Source organism: Sceloporus occidentalis, unplaced genomic scaffold, assembly GCF_023333645.1.
Source record: "Sceloporus occidentalis isolate IW3139 unplaced genomic scaffold, rSceOcc1.0.p SCAF_1, whole genome shotgun sequence".
Taxonomy (NCBI): Eukaryota; Metazoa; Chordata; class Lepidosauria; order Squamata; family Phrynosomatidae; genus Sceloporus; species Sceloporus occidentalis.
The window spans coordinates 212,793,815-212,814,395 of record NW_028316981.1 but is presented as its reverse complement, the minus strand read 5'-3'; the positions used below and the strand labels follow the sequence as shown (position 1 = coordinate 212,814,395).

Sequence of the window (20,581 nt, the reverse complement as noted above, 5' to 3'; positions counted from 1 at the left end):
GGGAACCGTCCAATTAAAAAGATTGTATGTACAGCGCTGTGTAAATTTACAGCGCTTTATAAATAAAGGTTAATAATAATAATAAAGTAGTTGTCATATTGCAGAATGAAAGATCCTGACATATTCCTGCACTGTGATTCAGAAGTGAAACAGGACTGCTTTGCTTCACTGTCTTCTCTTCAAATCCCAGTACCTACTTACAAGTATACCTGCTGGGAGACAGTCTTATCTAGGGAGCAGCAGGTATCTTCAGAGCAGGGATAGGGAACATGTAGTCTTCCTGATGATGTTGAACTTTAACTCCTGTCAGTTTCAGCCAGTACTGCTGATGCTCAGGAATTACAGAGGGTGGAATTCAACATCTGGAAGCCCACAAGTTTTTCATTCTTGCTTTAGATATTGCAGCATTCTCTTTAAAAAAAATACTGAGTTACAGGTGGAAATGGGTAAATGAGATTTCCAGTACAGATGTCTATCAAGAATAGATGGGGAATCACGAGGCCTTCCAGATGTCGTGGAACCACAACTCCCAGCATTTTTCACCACTGGCAGTGCTGGCTAGAGCTCAAGGAAAGTAACATCTGGAGGGCCCATTATTCTCATCCCTGCTGTAACATCATCCAGATCTAGTGCCGCTCACAATACCCCATTAGTTCAATCCCCTTACTGATACCTGTTACCAGATGTAGCTCTGACATGCTGCTATCAAAGTAAGGGTCAATATAATTCCAGTATTTACCCCACATCTGGGGCAAAATGCACCAGAATTACATGGCACCTTGGACTAGATTACAGATCAAGAGCCTGTGTTACAATGAATGGGGAGGAGGACTAAAATGTACTAAGACAGTGCTTAAAGGATATGTTAGAATACAGCTTCTGTTCTGCCTGTTCCCCAGGAGAGGAGAAGCAAAGCTGGCTGTGCACCTAGCTGGCTTCTGTAAATCCTGGCTGAATACATTAGGCTCAACATCATGAACATAAGCAGTAGAAACTTGCAAAGGAATTTCTCCAGTCAATGACCAGAGATCACAATGAGGATTTCTCCTCCTTACTGGATTCCAGGAGCAAGGACCAAACAAAGTCAGGAGAGATTGGGAACACCCCAAATCTAGCTCAATCTCTTAACAGAAAACATCAAAACAGAAGACAGATTTTAAAAACCAGTTCTTACTGGGCTGGCTGGAATCTGCTGCAGGTCTGGGCTCCAGATTTCAAGGACGGAGTTCTGTGTCAGTTGAAGGATGTCTTCAAAAGCTTGCTGCAACTCCTGGGCTTGTCCATCATAGCCAAAGAGGACTAGATACCTTAAAAGGCTGTGTACCTCCCCTTGGGAAGAAATTAAAGAAATCCATCCTAAATGCAACTTTTAAACTATGGAGTAATACACACCTGCAGCTTTGCTCTCCAGTCTCAGCATGACAATAAGGCAAAAAAACCCTCCTTCCTCTTAGGCGCAGGCATAATGTGTACCTGTCTCTTTTCAGTGCCATGGTCACTTGTTTCAGCACAAAGTAGCCTTTGTCCCAATTCCAGACCTCTCTATGAATGTTAAGCATTCCTTTCAAACAAATAAGCCATTTTGTGTTTAATGAAGGGAAGAAAGAAAAGTTCAGGCAGCTTTCTACCCTTACTGCTCAGTAAAATATAAACCCGCTCCCAACATCTGATGTTCAGATGTTTCAAAGACTTTGGGAACAAATGACAAGATTTATCACCTATTTTACAAAAATTCCTTAATAACTAAAATACATGAAATTGGAAAGTTGCTGGATAAGTCATATTCAGGGTTTTCTCCACTGACACTGACCTGTGGTTTACACTTCTAGCACTCCACCATAGATTTTTTTTTGAGGTGTGGTATGGGCTTAATTACTGTTTAGTAATGAAGGCAAACCAAAATGATCTAAAGAAGAGGAACAGCAGCAGCTGCTCAGTGAATATAATTATTTTAACAGAAAGTACTAAAATTTTCAAGCTGGGGTGCTCTTCACCAGTGGATATGGAAAGCAATGGCAAAGAGCAAGTTTGCAACTTCAGCATTCAGCCTATGTCAAGTTTTTATATTTTACCTGATTGCTTATGAGTATTTTAAAATCAAAATTGTCTAATAGTGAGATGACAGATGCACTTGGGCATGTTTGAATTTTTTGTATGTCCCTATCAAACTTTACTTTTCATCACTTTTGGATATGTGGATTTAGTATTTAGGGTGTGGTGGGCAAAGAGCAGGTTGTTGCATGTAATTCCAAGATCTTTTTATACAACCCCTGATCTCCTTGCACAAGCTTCTGAGATATTCCATGACTCACCTTTAAGACTGTCGATACGCCTAACAATTTCCCCTAAAACCTCCAGGAGAGCAACATCCTCTAAGGGACTCCCTTCCTTCAGGCTGTGTTTCTTGCGCTCTGCCTTGCGACGGTTCTTAGATGAGCGACTACAACAGATGAAACACCATGTCACAAACATAGCCACAAAGCTAGCTGTGGTACTGATGGTGCTGAGGTGGTAAGAGGGAACCCTACAGTGAAAGGGTAGATTTAGAGTGCTTGGTCTTGTTACCAATTCTTTTAATGTACCTAGATAAAGTTCTCACTGAGGTGATAAACCCAGTAAATTGATAATTTATTAGGTGCCTTGGTTCATACACTAAACCAGATTAAAACAATTTAAAAAGAAGAAAGATTTTGAAGACCTCAGAAAATATAAATCACCATAACAACAATCTAAAATGACTTGGAGAAGAGAAAAACCTTTTTCTGGTACCAAAAGGATACCATAGACATTTTACAAATGGGTGCAATAACTGAGAAAGCCTTTTTGCTTAATTTCTCATGAGAATTGACATTCTGATATATCAGAACTGGGAAGCTTGTGATTCTCCAGTAGTTGAAGAACTACTACTCCCATCATCTCTCACCCCTGGGCTGGCTGCCTGGGGCTAATGGCAACTAGAGTCTCATAGGAGGTGGCTGCACGTTTCCCATCTATTTTGGATATTTAGCCATTTAGAGCTTTAAAAGACCTATTCCAACACACTTATTTATGCCCTGAAACAATGTGGAATCCAGTATGGCAGTATGGCAAACAAAGCACTGACATGACACAATACCAGCCACCCTCAGTTAGTTAATAGGAATATTTTGGACTAACTGAAGCACAGAGTGTTTTATATAAAGCATACTGCTGTAATGCAGAAATCCAAGTTGGATTACTGAAAAAATCTTCCCTGGGCCTGTTCCCACTTCTGATGACAAGTGAGATTTCACCCAGGAGAATGTTGTTCCATAGAAAAAAAGAGTAGAAAATCAGAAGGCAGAAAATTAGCAGTTTATGAAGAAGACAGAACTGTTTCCTCAATAAGCTCATTTTCTATGTGCAGAGAGTCTGGTTGTGGGTACTTTTGCTTTGGTCAGCAGAAGCATTCCCTCATGTGAATCCATCTGCAGCCTGACAGGTTTGCTAACTCAGTGAAAATGACCACTTTGTGTGAATTGTATGCAGCTCTTTGCCAGCCCCAGCCCACCCCTCACCACTGTCTATTTTTATGTAGACCTGGCAGTCATCAGCACAGTACAGACTTCTACATTTCCCCCCATCTTTGAAAACTGAACTCCTGCATACAGTATAAGCTAGCCTTTCCCAGCCTGGCACCCTCCAGAGGTTTTTCACTTCATCTCCCAACAGATCCCACCAGCTTTATAAATGGTTAGGAATACTAGACATTATAGTCTACGGTCAACATCCAGAGGGCAAGAACTGGGGGAAGGTTAGAGTGGGGTAAGAGCATCTCATCTAGAGAAATGTAGGTAAAGATGACTCATCTTCTGTATTTTCTTTGGCATCACTAGTCTGGTAGATGGAAGCATGCTTGAATCAAACCTTCTAGGGGATGAAGTAAGAGGAACCTGTTTCATTGCCCTCTTTTGCATCAGTGTCCTGATGCAGATCATCAAAGGCAGAGGAAGAGAGCCAGACATTGCCTTTGTATTGGAGATGAATTAGTATAACTGTAATTCGAATGCTTTTGACTTAAGAACAGCAGCCAAGCTGGTGAAAAGGTAAGGGAAGACATAGTACATACGCAGATATTCTTGAATTACTATGAGTGTATTTTGAACTCATGTCACTAGCTGTCACCAAACTGCTGGCATCAGAGAAGAGGTCTGATTCTGGACAATTTGTTCCTTCGAAATCTGCAAAAGCCAATTGCCTGTATCAGCAGGAAGAAGAAAGAAAAGACTTCCTATCTTTCATCCCAAATCACTCTCCCTCCGGAACTATATTGCTGTTAACAGTTTTTACAGCTAGTTAATAACTGCTGTTCCAGATCCCCAAATTAAGGACCCAAACCAAGTGACAAAAAAAGTGACTTTCCAAGGTTACTAAGCAAGTGAACCTCAAATAAAGTTAAACTGAGAGTTGCTGTCTGAACCTAGATCTCCCATGTTCAATTTCAGTAGAACAAAAAGGAGCCATGCTCTACCAGAACAAAGGCACCATAGTCTAGCATCCTATTTCACACAGTGGCCAGCAACATACTTATGGGAAGTTTGCAAGAACATTGTGAAATCAATAGTGGTCCTTTTCTGTATTATTTCTTCCCAGCGCTTGGCATAGGATAGCATATCACTGTCATGGTAGCAGCTACTTTCTATTCCATTAATTAGTCCAGACAAGAGCGTAGGCCTCCAATTGATCTCAAAGCACTGCTTTGACCAGGGACTGTCTACTGATTAGTGATATAAAACAAGATTAATCTATTACATACCCAGAAGCTCATTTTGGGCTTGCTGCTTCAGCTCTCGAACCACAAAGAGGCGCTTACGATGGCGAGAAAATGCTGCCTTCTGAGTCTCCAGGAACATCAAATGATTTTTCTGGACTAGATGGGAATAGGAATAGGAAAAGTGGCAAGCAGTAAAATTGAAGTGAGCACATTCAAAACTCTGTCTAAGCAAGGAAATAATCTTTAAAACCAAAATCAAGTAGAAAGTACAGTGGGCCCTTGGTATCTGCTGGAGTTTGATTTCAGGACTCCTGTGGATACTAAAATCTGTGGATGCTCAAGTCTCATTAAATATAATGGCATAGTAAAATGGTGTCCCTGATACAAAAAGGCAAAATCAAGTTTTTTTAGTTGTAGTGTGTGTATGTGTATGTATTTTTTTTAACGTTTTCAAGCTATGGATGGTTGCATCCGTGGATAAGGAATCCATGGATACAGAGGGCTGAGAGTATCATACAAGCAAGCTTTGTGCAGCCACAGATGCTGGCGAAACGTCAGAAAGAAACTCTGCTAGAACATGGCCACATAGCCCGAAAAACCCACAAAAAACTATGGGTGCCGGCCATGAAAGCCTTCGACTAAGCTTTGTGTACGTTGTCAACTTAAATTCTCCCACATGGCAACAAGAGAAATACCTAAATGCATTAAAAGTCTAAATTAGGTACATCAGGAATCAGAGTGCTAGTCTTCTCTCTGATGTGCTAACGTCTTTATATGTAGGAAGGATTGTTTTCTACAGCAGAAGTATTCAAACACAGAACTCTCCCCTTACAGTCGGAAGTGATATAATCCAGAACAAACTGTACCACATGTGATTTCTGCACACTGAGCCAAAGCCTGTCAATATATTTGTACACATCTTAACCGTACATCTCTAAAAGTAAACACAAACATCTTAATCTTAGACCTCTAGTCACGTAGGATCCATATGTCTGAAAGCACCCTAGCTTTCACCAAATAAGGAGAATCATACCTTCCAGCAGAGATGGTTTGAAATTGGTCTCCAGGACATCATTCCTATTATATTTGTAAATCTGGAGGAGGGAAAAGGATAAGGAAAAGATAACATCCAACAAAGTTATTGTTTTATTTCCTTATTTATTATTTATTTTCCAACCTGCCTTTTTCCCACAAGGATCTTAAAGTTGCTTACAAAAAATTGGTTTATCTAGTGACAAATAATGGTAGATAATGAAAAGGGTTTGGTGATTTTAAAAACCTTACTAATCTCAAGGCTTCATCCCAGGCAGATCCTTCCAGGAGGAGCAAGATGGCTTCCTCATAATCCTGCAACAGGGGAAACAAAGCATTCACTGTCATTCTGAGAACTATCAAGCATCACCCTCAGAGGCCCACAACAAGAAAGGAAGGTTAAAAGTACTGTCCTCTTTGCTGGTAACAGTGTAAATTTGAAGCATCTGGAGCAACCCTTGCCTGATACTCAAGATGTTATGCTTGAATTGCAAGCCTACAGGCAAGCTCACATACCCATCAGCCTTCAGCATCAGGTGCAAGAGGCACCACAGTACACACAGGATAATGTGCATGAGGTCATGAAGGTGGCACCTTAATAAGAGCCTCTCCTTTCCTATTCTGAGGGGCAAGTCGATGTCTACAGCCATGTGCACCTCCTGCAATCCTGTATGGCTCAGTGTAGTGTAGTATAATATATAATGCTCCATATTTTTACAATAATTGATTGTATAATCATTGGTATAATTGTGTTTGTGTAGCTTTTTTTTATATTGTAGCTTACTGTTGTATTTTGCTATTTCATTTTAGTATTGTATTTTAGTATTTTATATTGAAGCAGTTTTAAATGGTTAATTCTGTTGTAAAGTGTCGTGTAATCAATGGTGCTATATAGATGATGATGATGACAACAATAACAACAACAACAATAAAAGGTCCACATGCAGACCTATACTAGGCTGAACCATATGCCACCCCACCAACTTACTGAACAGCCTCAGAAGTCCATCCACCAAATGGCCTGTGGAGAGCAGGTAGGATTGCAGGAGCATCTGGCTATGTCCTCATTTGTTGTTGTGTGACTCCAAGTTGTTTTTGACTTATGGCAGCCCTAAGGTGAACCTATCAAGGGGCTTTCCTGGCAAGATTTATTAAGAGGAGGTTTGCTATTGCCTTCCCCTGAGGATGAGAGCACAAGACTTGCTCAAGGTCTACCAGTGGATTCTATGGCTGAGCTGGGAATTGAATCCTGGTCTCCAGAGTTGTAGTCCAGTGATCAAGCCACTACACCACACTAGCCCATAGCCAGACACAAAATGATGACAGCAGTTCTTAGCCCTCCAGAGGACACCAGCAAATCTCAGTGTTGATTTCACCATTTTGTATCTGGCTATGAAAATACATTCTATGACCCTGACTGGTCCCCACAAAGTGGGGAATGGCCATACAGGGGGTTTCAGTAAGTTGGAGGTGTGTGTTGGGTTCTGCAGAAGGAGGGCAGGAATACCAACCTCTGTGTCATGTGCATGTTTCCACAATGAGATACACCACAATGATTAACATTATGCAGTGCAAGAACAACAACATGTCTTATCAACTCCACTGGACTGCCTGTATTTTTCAAAGTAGGGTTGGGAAACCTTTGGCCCTCTGGACATTTTAGATTACAACTCCCACAATCTCTTACCATTGTTCATGCTGGGTAGAGCTAATGGGAGTTGCGGGCCAAGACATCTGGAGGTTCAAAGATTTCCCACCCTGGTTTTAATGTCACCTCATCCAAAGTGCTGTCAAAAGAAGTCTGTTCACATGCCCAGATGAGAGCCATGGCATAGTGATAAACCAAATTATACAAATAGAAAAGTAAATAAGTTTTAGGTTTCACCCAATTTCCACTGCTGATTTTCAATGTTTACAGCAGCAATTGCCATCTTTGTTATTCTCAGCAGTCACTCTACTTAGATAGAACAGATGTTGGCCATATAGTTTGCTACACAAACAGATGCCCTCTCATGGATGAGCCATCTCATACTAAAATTGGTGTCATAAAATTACAAAGGCATCACCATTTTGAAGAGTGTAGACTCAGATGTAGCTTGAGCATTATCTATATGACAAAATCTAACAATGTGTAGAATATCTTCATGGCATTACAACCTGAAGATGAATTGAACTTGGGAAAGATTCTCATATACTTCATTTACAATTTGGTTGTAATTCAGCCCACTGATTGATAGTTGGCTGCCCTCTTGCCTACAACCCAGACAGATGCCACAAGAAAGACAAAGGTACAAGGACCCAAATTTGGTTGGGAAGCAACAGGACATGATGGGAGAAAAAAGCAGAGGGATATACCTGCACATATTGTTCCAGGAGTATAGCTGCATCAGCATACTTCTGTTTTTCAGTAAACCTTCCTGAAAAAAGGCAGAGTATTCAGTTTTTATATGTAAATTTCTTCATTCAGTATTAAAACTGCAAATATCAACACTGAGTTCCCCTCCCCATACAAAAACCAGTATTTCAATTCCTATATAGACCCTATTCCTGCATCCCCACATAAGAGTTTTCAGTGTTTAGAAAGAAAAACTAAAAAAGAATCCTTCCTTCACCCGATGAAATAAACTCTCCATGTATGTCATGTTGATGTACTGTGTGTTCTGTTTCTCACTTTACATACAATCCCACACCCACACATCCTATTAAGAAACCAACCCTGAGGACAGGCATGGTCGCATTAAAAGCAGGGATTTAATTCCTTCATTTTTCTCGTTACCTGGCTAAATAGCCAAAGATATACACCATGATATCCTCTGTAACAGGGGCTGTGTCCTCGCTGTCAAGCCACATAAATTCTGCACCATGGCAACCGCACTGTCTTTGCACAGATTTATGCAAACTAAAGCACTGCATACATTTAATCTGCATAAATCAATTCTTTGTTTGACTATTCAGGCATGAGGAGAGAAGGAGGCTTGCTGAAAATTTAGAAGGAGGCAGAATTGAAAGAAAGGATATGGAGACTGGATACAGGTGAGGTACAAGAAGATTAGAAAGATACAAGAAGTCAGTGACAGAAACAGGACCACACAGGACATAAATGCCCTGTTTTTAATTAACGAAACCAGAATAAAAGCTCCTGTTGTTGTCTGAGAACTGGTTCAATTGTTGAGCCCAGAGTATGACCCCTATTTCAAGCTCTTTCTGAATAAAAGTAACAAATATTCCAGAAGGCCCCATCCTGAATCCAAAGTACCCATAGTAACCTCAGTTTCTATTCCAATGATAGTGAAGAACAAGAAGAGTTCAGAGGTAGTCTGTTTCTGAAAACCAGTTAGTGGAAAGCAACAGTAGCCAAGGGCGATTGCCTCCTTATGCATTTCTGATGGGCAACTAATGGGTAACTGACCAGCAGAAAGTCTGAACTAGACAAGCCACTGTCTGAACCTGGATGGCTCTTCATATGAGGACAGGAGCCTGCACAAATGAAGCCTTTTCACTAGTTTGGGAAATTATTTTTTAAAAGTAATCCATTATGTAACTTGCTACAAGTTACACAAGTTATAACCATTAATCACCCATTTATATAAGTTATTTTACTTTAATAGTGGCATAAAGAGTAAAAACATGCCTCTAAAAAGTAGCAGTATGTTTTACCAATTTTTATGGCATTCTTGTCAAATGTTCTGCTGCTTTTGAAATGTGACTTTGTTATGCCTTACCTTACTTAGCCTGTACCCTGTCAATGCACTTGCTAATACAGTGAGTTCTTGGTATCCACTGGGGTTTGGTTCCAGGACCCCCATGTATACTAAAATTGGTGGATGCTCAAGTACTATTAAATACAGTGGCATGTAAAATGGTGTCTCTTATTTAAAATGATAAAGGATTGCCTTTTGGAATTTATATGTTTTAAAAATATTTTCAAGCTATGGATGGTTGAATCCATGGATACAGAATGTGGATATGGAGGACCGACTGTACTCATCTCCTCATGCCTCTCCCATACTTCTCCTGCTACAATTTAGATTGTAAGTTCCTTGGAACTTGATCCTGTCTTTTTTTCCTTGTTCTTGTTAAATTATTCCACATTAACAGTGCTAAATAAATATTATTATCCTATTTATACTGGATGTTCTTCTATGGTCCCACCTGGAATATTGTGTCCAGTTCTGGGCACCACAATTTAAAAAGGATGTTGAGAAACTGGAGCGTGTCCAAAGGAGGGCGACTAAAATGGTGAAGGGTCTGGAAACCATGTCCTATGAGGAACAACTTAGGGAGCTAGGGATGTTTAGCCTGGAGAAGAGAAGGTTAAGGGGTGATATGATAGCTCTGTTTAAATACTTGAAGGGATGTCATGTTGAGGAGGGAGCAAGCTTGTTTTCTGCTGCTCCAGAGACTAGGACCTGGGGCAATGGATGCAAGGTACAGGAAAAGAGATTCCACCTCAACATTAGGAGGAACTTCCTGACAGTAAGGGCTGTTTGACAGTGGAACAAACTCCCTTGGAGTGTAGTGGAATCTCTTTCCTTAGAGGTCTTTAAGCAGAGGCTGGATGGCCATCTGTCGGGGATGCTTTGACTGAGATTTCCTGCATGGCAGGGGATTGGACTGGGTGGCCCTTGTGGTCTCTTTCAACTATATGATTCTATGATTCAAAGAAGCAAGTTATAACCTGCAAAAAGATAATGGAGACACACATCCATTCATTTTGCCAAACTGTGAGAAGAGCCCAGAGCTTGAAGAAGAGATTTTGTATGTGAAGCTCACCTGCAATGCTCCTTGCCAGGCTGGCCAGCTTATCTTCTGGATAACAAAGTTCAGCTGCCGTACAGAGGGCTTGCTGCCAGTTTCCACTTATCTGAAAGGCATCCAGTGCTTTCTCAAAGGCACCACAACGGAAGAAGATCAGCCCAGCCTCCTCAGCAAGATGCTTCTGCATCAAGTATTCCCCATAGGCATAGCTGACAGTCTACACAATATTTACAAAGACATTTATCTAACATGAAAAGGGTGCATTTTGCTCAGGCAGATGTTTTCACAGATATTGGAAGTAAACAATAAATTGGTTGAGTTAACATGAAGGAATCTATAGAGCAACCAATTCCCAATCACTGCTTCAGAAGATGAGTTCATTAATACAGTGGACCTTTCACACTAAACAATTATAGTGGTATGATTCCACTATAACTGCCATAGCACCATCCTAGTGAATCCTGGGATTTCCATTTTAGGAAAGGCATTTAGAATTCCTGGCCAAAATCTCTTCTGATACATCCTAGAAATCACACAGGAAGGGAAATGGCACAATTTACTATTATCCTCAAGGAGCAAATTATCCTATTTATATTTATTTATATTCTTCTTTCCTCAAAAAATTGAGACTCAAAGCAACTCACAGTTTAAACAAACAATACAATTAAAAACATACAAAAAGAGAGCATTAAAACAAAATAAAACTATTTACACTATTAAAATCAGTCAAACATCATAAAAGAATAACATATAATTAAAAAGTTAGAAAAAGCTATTTAAAGCACTTCAGTTTAAACAATACAGCCTCTCTTTAGCCCATTATTTTAAAATATTCTGTTTTAAAAGCCTGTCTGAATAAAAAGGGTTTAGCCTGCCACCAGAAGGACAATAAGGAGGAGGACATTTGGTCCTCCCTGTTTTCCCTCTCTCATGCCCTCACCAACCATGTTTGTGAAGGTGGTGGGACTGAGAGAAGTACCTCTCCTGATCTCAGAGCCTGGGCCAGCTCATGCAGGGAGCTAGCTCATGCCAAATAGCCTGGAAATGAGCCATAAAGGGCTTTATAGGTCATGACCAGTACTTTTAAACAAACTGATAGCCAGTGGAGACGTTTGAAGAGGGGCATTGTGTAGTCTCTGTAATCTGCTCCAGTTAACAACCTGGCTGCAGCTCTCTAGACCAACTGAAGTTTCCGAATACTCTTCAAAGGCAGTCCCAAGTAGAGTGCATTACATTAGTCCAAATGGAACGTAACCTGATCTGTCTTCCAACTAACCAACTAATCTTTTCTGGATTAAGCTTCAAATTGTTTGTCCACATTCAGTCCATTACTGATAACAGACACTGGTTTAGGACCAGGGCACCTTTCCTGGATTGGGGTGGAAAGGAGTAGCAGAGTTGTGTATCATCCGCATACTGATGGCAATGTACCCCAAAACTCTGGTTAACGTCTCTCAGAGGTTTCATATATATGTTAAATAGCAATGGGGGACAAAATAGGCCAATGGTGGTGGGCCAAACAGGAGCCCCTCCCCCCAGCACCACCTTCTGGGGGGTATTACAGAACCAATATAAAACACAGTACCTCCAAGCCCCATTCCAGCAAAGTGGCCCAGAAGGATACCATGGACAATGATATCGAAAGCCACTGAGAGGTCCAGCAGAATCAACACAGTTATATATTATAGAGTAATAGTTTCCTGTGTAGATTATCCACTAAGGCAATCAAAGCTTAGTCAGGTCTGAAACCAGATTGGAATTGATCTAGATAATCCATTTCATCCAGAAACTCCTGGAGCTGCTCGGCTACCACCTGCTCCAGTAACTTGCCCCAAAATAGTAGGTTGGACACTAGCTGATAATTAGCCATTATAGAGGGATTCCTTTTAAACAAAGACCTCACTACTGCCTCCTTTAGGCAAATGAAATGCTGCTTGGTTGTAGTGAGGCACTGACTACTCCCTTCACCCATTCCACCAGTCCACCTCTGGCCTGTCTGATAAACCAGGAAGGGCAAGGGTCTAGCACACATGTGGTGGCTCTCACCTCTCCAAGGATCTTGTCCACATCACCAAGCTGCACAAACTGAAAGGTATCCATTAACACTGGACAAACAAGAGCCAACGTTACATGCACTGGGACCGCATTAACTGCAGCATACAAGTCGAAACAGAAGTGAGTGACTTTATTTGCAAAGTGCCATGCAAATTCTTTGCAGATAACCTGGCTTTCTAATAAGGGGTCAAGTAAGCATTAACTTGCAGTGGGGTTGTCCTTCCTCACAAGTATACACTTAAAAATGAAAATCAATTCAGGCTATGAGGATAAGCTCCTTGTATACCTTGTATTCTTGACTATCTGGCAGGTACAGTTTCAGGGCTTCTTTATATAAGTTTTGATCCACCACCAAGTTCAGGAACTCTGAAAAATGGTCTGGTCCTGATAGAAAACAAAACAAAACACACTGTCTTGTGATAAAGAAAAGGTAAATCACTGCCCATCCTCTCACAAGCCACAAGCCTGGACTTATAAGAATGAAGTTTGGTGAGGGTACTGCTGATGCCAATGCAGAACATTTAAACTGCCTCACACTAAGTTTACAAATTTTAATTCTTAGATGGGAAACAAGCTATTGCTTCAAGCATTCCAAAATATAGCTTTTAGTATATTCATTCCCAGTTCAGTGTCCATTAAACACAGTATTCAGAGTAAAGGTGAAGAAAACCCAACAGTATTGGTTCAAATTAGGAATCAAATCAAACTATTATTTATGCTCACCATAGTTATAATCCTACATAATGTGTTTCCATGAATACAACAGGCTAGCCATAGTCTAGTGCTGCTTATTTGTCTTTCTTTTCTGCTCAGAATTTGACTTAAATGTCTATTAGCTTCATGATGCTGTTGCAGTCTTTTGATACAGAGAAGTGGCACTAACTGTTGGTAAGTATGCAGAGCGATTTTACAGCACCTCTGAGATGCAGGGCTAGAACAGATCAGCAAGAAGCTGCTCCTGCTGAAGCTACTCCTGCCGAAGTTGGATTGGGTCTACAACAAACATATGTTGTGGCCCCAATCCACCTTGAACTTGGCCCAAATAGGAGCGGAAAAGATCTGTTCCTATTTGGGCTGGGAAAGAACTGCCTTTCCCAGCCCCACCGCAGCCCCAGGGTAGTTCCAAGATGCTCCGGTGGCATGCAGTGTGTAAATGCTGTGCTGCTAGTGTGTCTTGAAGCCACTCACATCTGGCCAGCTTCTGGGCATCACTGGAGCATGTGGCATGTAAATGCCATGCTCCGATGACACCTGAAAGTGGGCTTTCTTTGGCCATCTGTTTTGGCCTTAAGTGAGCGAAAGATGTTGTCGACTGGGTCTATTTCCTCAGATACATGTGGTTGGTCAGTCATTTGTGACTGAAAATGTAACAACAATCCCCACTATGCACAAGCTGTTTGCAAACTAGTGTCAAACCCTGGTTTGAAATATCCTGGTTTGGCACTGGCTTATAAACTTTATGACCTTGGTTCAGTCATCATGTCAACACATGCATATATCTGAATATAACAATTTTACTAAATTCAATTGTCATCCCCAACTAGAGAGAATCATTAGGATATGTCAAGTCAACAGTTGTGTGGATCCTACTGATTCCTAACTCTAACTGGGACTAGCAATTGCATTTTGTTCACTGAGTATGATCTCCTAATTTAGTTATCTTTCACTAAAGAAACAGACTTGGTTGGATTACATCCAGTTTTTGTTAACCTTTATGCTGGTGTTAAATTTAAAGCTGTTCTACATTGTGGCACCCAGCCAAGAAAACTGCCTCCTGCATGGAGATCAGCATGGCCCCCTTGTTATGCCAGAAAATGTAACATTTTTATTTTCAACAATATTCTCACAGTGCTACCAGAAGAAATAAGATGGCACCTTTTCCCTCAAGACTTCCAATGTACCTACCACATTTACTGAGGTGATGGAGTGCCTTTGGGTACCTCTTCAGATATTTGTCTATAGAATATCGCTGGTAATTGCTTTCCATTTTCTTAAGTTTGTTTAAAAATGGGAGATACTCCTTAGGGTCCTGTAAATAAAATTAAAATCATTTAATATGCCAAACAACATAAGAAACTCATAACAGCTTGTGTATTTTATTATATCAGTGGAATTATAGCCCTTGAAAGGTACAACAACCTAGACCTGAACTGAAACCAAAGTCCATACTGCTGTAGGGACTTCAGTGCCATTTTTAGCAATTCCTGTAGTTATGTTCATTTTCTTTGATGCTGTCCTCTGCACCAATTTTTTTTTCTTCCCTCAACCTCTGTTTTTCAGCCCACACTACCATTTTTTTTCTCGTTGGGTGTGAAGACACACATGCTTTTTGATTATGCTATTACTTTCCTTCTGAGATGACAACTTCATGAACTCTCACTCATGCACCCAGGAGAGACATGGGACACTATCAACAGTCTGATTAAATGGCAGCATGAGCAAAAAGAGTTGGGAGGACAGTTACAGGAAAGAAGGAAAACAGGCACTGTGATGGGATTTGCAAGAATGGCACAGAATGGATAGCCTGTCTTGTTTATGAATGCTAAGGAAATTTGAGCGGTGGCAATAACTCTTGGACATATTGCTAATTCTAATACATTTATTTAAGCAGCTACAACAAATCAGTAAATGAGATATGAACTACAGGGAATGTGAGAAATTACCTTCTGAGACTTCTCAGCAACCATGATAACTAAATCGAAGTCATATGTTCCCAGTGAATGTTCATACAATTCACTGACGTCCACCAAGTACAGTAAGTACTTCAGAGCTTCTTCCGCACTAATGGATCCAACTGTTGCTGGAGCTTGTTCTGTAGTTAAAACCAATACTTTAAAAAAAAGCCAGCCTTCACTTGCAAAAGCAATTGTGGATTAGATCCTTCAGCTAAATGATGAATTGGTAAAATCTTCCAGAAATACAGGCATTCTTGTTCAAAAGCTCAGTAGTATCACCACATATTTATGAAACAAATACTGTATGGATACACTAGCCACGGTTGTATGACACATTGGCCATCCAGTTCAACCCCTGCCAGTGCAAGAATTCACAACTATAGCATTCCTGAGGACTGGTCATCCAAACATGGTTTAAAACTAAATTGAAAATAAATGGGGGCTGCACGATTCAAATGTTCATTACTAAAACACAGAATCTGATATTTGGTACCAATTTCAGGACTGATATGTTAGCTTTATTTAGAGCTAAATAAGTTTTATATCCTCCTAATTTAGTGGGGAAAAGACTGGAAATAGCTAGAAAATAAGAGACTGGAGGGTAAATAAGAAGTGAACATGGCTTCCAAAGGTATATATGGATGCTGCCAAAATTCTCCCGCCCCACAATTGGCTTTAAATCAGTCCAAAAACCAATACTGTACCTCTAAGTTTACGGATTCTCTGCAGGACAATTTCCAGTTCTGGAGGACTCTTTTTCACATGGCAGGTCAGTATAGACAAGCAGTATCTAAAGAAGTCAATGAGAAAAGTTAAAAGCTGGAGACTCTTGAGTACTTCCTCATTTTTCTCATGACAAAATTTTTACTTAAGATGGAGTTGTCACTAAAATTTCACTAAAAGCAGAAGTCTTGCTAGTATCCAGAATAAACATAACCTACAGGCACTGAGAAAGAAATCAGGGAATAATTCCCACTTCTTGGTGCAGAAGCTCATCATTCCTAGAATTTTTGAGGTGGGTGGGGTGGGGAAAGGTGTTAACTTATTTTCTCTTTCCTCACAACTCCTGTTCTGAAGCTGCTTTCTCTTTTAAGAGTCATCCTAGAGTCTGTTTTTGGTTGCATTAAAAACATTGATGAAACACTGAAAACCAACTTTCATATACTCAAATATATCAAGCCTATAATCATGGGTCTATCAGTACTTAGGAGCATTGATGTTCTCCATGGCTGCTCTCATAGAGTCACAGACGAGGTCAACCTTTTTATGATCAGAACGGGGAAGCTCACAGGCACTGGCAGGATCTAGAGGTGGGTACATAGTCTTTGTGAAGTCTTCTTCTCTAGGAAAGAAAATAAAACAGGGGGGATAGTTCTCAGTACATCAGTTTCTGAAGAAGATGATGGAATTTGGGAATGTTGGTGTGGGACAATAACAGAAAAATAACAGATGGAGATAAGATTAAGCATTCTTCCTTCATTACTCGCCTCTGTATTTTCCCCCTCCCAAAGCTGCCCTTGCCTTCTCAAAAATATCACCAATGTTCAAGGAAGTGAACTTTAGGCTCTGGAATTGAATGTGGTCTTCTTGGAGTCTAAATTCAGCCCTTTAGTGTTCCTCAGATGATACTATTGATACTATTCTTGCAAATTTTCCAGCTTTAGAATAGGGCATTTCCCAGTCTAAAAGGCTGAAATTCCTCTCCTAAGGTTTAGTTACCCTCCGTAACTAAACCTAAGTAGCTTTGTTAAATTGTGCTGGTATTTTTAGCTATATACACTATGTGAACTCCAAATAATTCTTCCCTTGAGCTGAAATTGATTCCCCATTCTTGGTATAAGGTGGCCTGGCCGGGGGGGGGGGGGGGGATCAATGAGAACTTATATTCTGCATAACCTAGCTTGCATTACTGAGACTTGGCCGGGGAAGATAGCTGTGTGACCTGGGCTAAAACTCTCCCGGCCGGTTATACAGTTAAGGAGCAGGTTAGGGAAGGTGGGCAAGGGGGAGGTGTGGCTATAGTCTATAAAAGTGACATCACTTTGACCAGGAACCCGGTCTCAAAACTGAGACACATCGAGTGTATTTACCTGACCCTAAAGGCCAAGGACAGTCCGGGATACTGTTGGTCTACCGTCCACCTTGTAGCCTAACAGACTCCCTGGCCGAGCTGACACAGCTGGTCTTGGAGCTGGTGTTGGAGTCCCCTAGGCTTCTTGTCCTGGGGACCTCAACATCCCCTTCAAGGCCGGCTCATCAGATCTAACAGGTGCGGCTTGGCAGTTCATGGATTCCATGACAGCCATGGGCCTGTCCCAATTGGTCCAGGGTCCAACACATTGTACTGGTAAGCCCTAGAGGGAGTTATGATTGGGAATGATAGCGATTCTGTCAACACCCTGGTATATAACTGGAATAACATCCTTACTGGGGTAATAGACTCTATTGCTCCCGAGCGTCCTTACCAGCCCGCTCCAAATAGAAAACCCTGGTATACGGAAGATCTTCACCAGATGAAGCGGGCTGTGCAATGACTAGAGCGCAACTGGTGGAAACATCAGCGCATATCTGACAAGACACTCCATGAGAACATGTTACGTTCCTACAGAGTGGCAATCGATGCAGCAAAGAATTCGTTCTGTGCTGCACGGATTGCATCGGCAGAGTCTTGTCCAGCAGAGCTGTTCAGGGTGCTTAGGGAATTAACACATATACCGACCACCCTGAACCCTTTATTAGAACCAACTATAGCCTGCTGTGACACGTTTAACGATTTCTTTGCGATAAAATCTCTCAGATAAGGGCTGATCTTGATGCTGGTCTTAGGACAGAATCACGAGAAGAGGCATCCAGTGACTCTGGAAACAAGGTTATTCTAGATCGATATGAGTTTGTAAATACCGAGGACATGGACAAGCTCCTTGGCTTTGTAAAAAGGACGACATGTCCCCTCGACCCTTGCCCATCTTGGTTGACCGTTCAGGGAGGAGATGCTATAAAAACTTCATTACATCTTATAATCAATGCATCTCTTCGGGAGGGCATATTTCCATCGGCCTTAAAACAGGCAATAGTGAAACCACTCTTAAAGAAACCCTCCCTAGACCCCCTACAGATGTGTAACTACAGACCAGTCTCATTATTACCATTTTTGGGCCAGGTGATCGAGAGGACGGTCGCCTTTCAACTCCAAGCTGTCTTGGATGAAACCGATTATCTGGACTGATTTCAAACTGGCTTCAGAGTGGGATACGGAGTTGAGACTGCCATGGTTGCCTTAGTCGATTATCTTTGTCTGGGCATTGACACGGGGTAGTGTGACCCTGTTGGTGCTCTTGGACGTCTCAGCGGCCTTCGATACCATTGACCATGGTATCCTTCTGGAACGCCTGACAGAGCTGGGTATCAGCGGCACTGCGCTCCAGTGGCTCCAGTCCTACCTCACAGGTAGATTCCAGATGGTGAAGCTGGGGGACAGTTGCTCTCGTAAAAGAGAGCTGACATCTGGCGTCCCTCAGGGTGCCATTCTATCTCCTATGCTACTTAACATTTACATGAAGCCGCTGGGAGAGATCATCCGGAAACATGGAGCACGGTGTTATCAGCACGCTGATGACACCCAGATCTACCTCTTCATGGCTCTGACTGATACAGTGACTAAGGAAGACATCTCTCCTCTGGACGCCTGCCTGGGGTCACTAATGGGCTGGATGAGGGAAAACAAACTCGAGTTGAATCCAGAGAAAACAGAGGTACTCGTGATAGGTTCCCCAAGTCCAGACAGGGAAATCTGCCATCCTGTCCTGGACAGGGTCACACTTCCCCTACAGGACAAAGTTCATAGTTTGGGAGTACTCTTGGACTAATCCCTACAATTTTCATCCCAAGTGGACGCGATGGCCAGGAGTGCTTGGTATCAGCTTCGGCTGATAAGCCAGCTCCATCCCTGTCTGGACCGAAAGGACCTTGAAACAGTAGTACACGCACTGGTAACCTCTCGTTTAGATTTCTGTAATGTGCTCTACATGGGGCTACCTTTGTATCAGGTTCGGAAACTTCAGCTAGTTCAAAATGCTGCAGCCAGATTGATCGCTGGATCCCCAAGGCAAGACCATATAACACCGGTACTCTTCAATGGCTGCCAATTAGTTTCTGGGCCCAATTACAAAGTGTTGGTTATTACCTTTAAAGCCCTACATGGCTTGGGCTCGAGTTACTTGAGGGAACGCCTCTTCTTACATAATCCGCCCCGCACCCTCAGAATAACAGGTAAGCTCATACTTGAGCACCCTAGGGTGAGATTAATTTCTACCCACCATAGAACATTCTCGGCTACAGCCCCCGCACATTGGAATAACCTCCCAGAAGAGATACGCTGCATCCCTACGTTGGAAACCTTTAAGAAGGCGTTAAAAACTTATCTCTTCCAATTAGCATACCCTCCCAACTCTTTATAAAGTCTATCCCTCCATAGAAATTGAGTAAGACCCCAATTAGGACTGGCACATTGTATGTTTTCTAGATATATATTATTTTTATAAATTGTTTTTAATAATTATTATAGATATCATGGATAATTGTATTTTTAACTGTAATTGTATATTGTTTTGTTGTTTTATATTCTGCTGTAATCCCGCTTCGATCCACTGGGAGAAGCGGGAAATATAAATAAAACGTATTATTATTATTATTATTATTATTATTACCACTAAACAGTACACTAAATATATAGGTGAAGGCAGTCACCTGAGACCAAGCAAGGCAGAACCCATTCTGGACCTTAGAGGACCATACTCATCTCATAAAGCCCTGATTTTATAAATTTTAATTGGAAATATTAATAATGTGCACCCTCAAGTTTAAAGTACCTTCTTGCTTTAGGCCCAGGAGAGGACTTTTTTCAAGCCAAGTTCTGTTTTTGAAAAAACTCCCTGCTGGGTCTAAAATAAACCAGGGTGGGGAGGAATGTGATGAAATTTCCCCCAAATAAACATTTAAAACAATGGCGCGGGGGGGGGGGGTGAGAGCCAGTATGGTATAGTCAAATGGTTTGAGCACTGGATTATAACACCAGAGACCAGGATTCAAATTCCTGCTTGCCCACTGAAACAAACTGGGCATGTCACACTCTCTCAGCCTCAGAGGAAGGCAATGACAAACCATCTCTGAACCAATTCTGTCAAGAAAACCCCATGATAGTTTCATGATAGGTTTGCCTTAGGGTCACCTTAAGTCAGAAATGACTTGAAGGCACACAGCCCTCAGATGGATCCTATGGCCCTATGGTGTAAGACTTTTAGTGTATTGAATCCTGCAGTCTTTCAAACAA

General features: G+C 41.4%; 2 protein-coding genes across 2 annotated transcripts in view; one reads left to right on the top strand and one right to left on the bottom strand.

The window, feature by feature from the left end:
* The window catches only part of LOC149323337 (aprataxin-like), a 29,954-nt gene extending 25,670 nt beyond the window's left edge, over positions 1 to 4,284 (top strand). Inside the window, exon 10 of the transcript XR_016273029.1 lies at positions 3,855 to 4,284. The gene's annotated coding sequence lies outside the window, so the exon portion shown is untranslated. The remainder of the gene's footprint in view (positions 1 to 3,854) is intronic.
* Positions 1 to 20,581, bottom strand: part of ELP1 (elongator acetyltransferase complex subunit 1) — a 48,685-nt gene that overhangs the window by 2,462 nt on the left and 25,642 nt on the right. The window contains exons 23-35 of the mRNA XM_089488795.1: positions 16,457 to 16,594; positions 15,957 to 16,042; positions 15,241 to 15,389; positions 14,483 to 14,606; positions 12,864 to 12,961; positions 10,538 to 10,739; positions 8,120 to 8,181; positions 6,017 to 6,079; positions 5,766 to 5,826; positions 4,775 to 4,888; positions 4,088 to 4,199; positions 2,313 to 2,440; positions 1,175 to 1,329 (exon numbers count right to left, since the gene is read on the bottom strand). Coding sequence (XP_089344921.1) covers positions 1,175 to 1,329; positions 2,313 to 2,440; positions 4,088 to 4,199; positions 4,775 to 4,888; positions 5,766 to 5,826; positions 6,017 to 6,079; positions 8,120 to 8,181; positions 10,538 to 10,739; positions 12,864 to 12,961; positions 14,483 to 14,606; positions 15,241 to 15,389; positions 15,957 to 16,042; positions 16,457 to 16,594 — 1,492 coding nt within the window. The remainder of the gene's footprint in view (positions 1 to 1,174; positions 1,330 to 2,312; positions 2,441 to 4,087; positions 4,200 to 4,774; positions 4,889 to 5,765; positions 5,827 to 6,016; positions 6,080 to 8,119; positions 8,182 to 10,537; positions 10,740 to 12,863; positions 12,962 to 14,482; positions 14,607 to 15,240; positions 15,390 to 15,956; positions 16,043 to 16,456; positions 16,595 to 20,581) is intronic.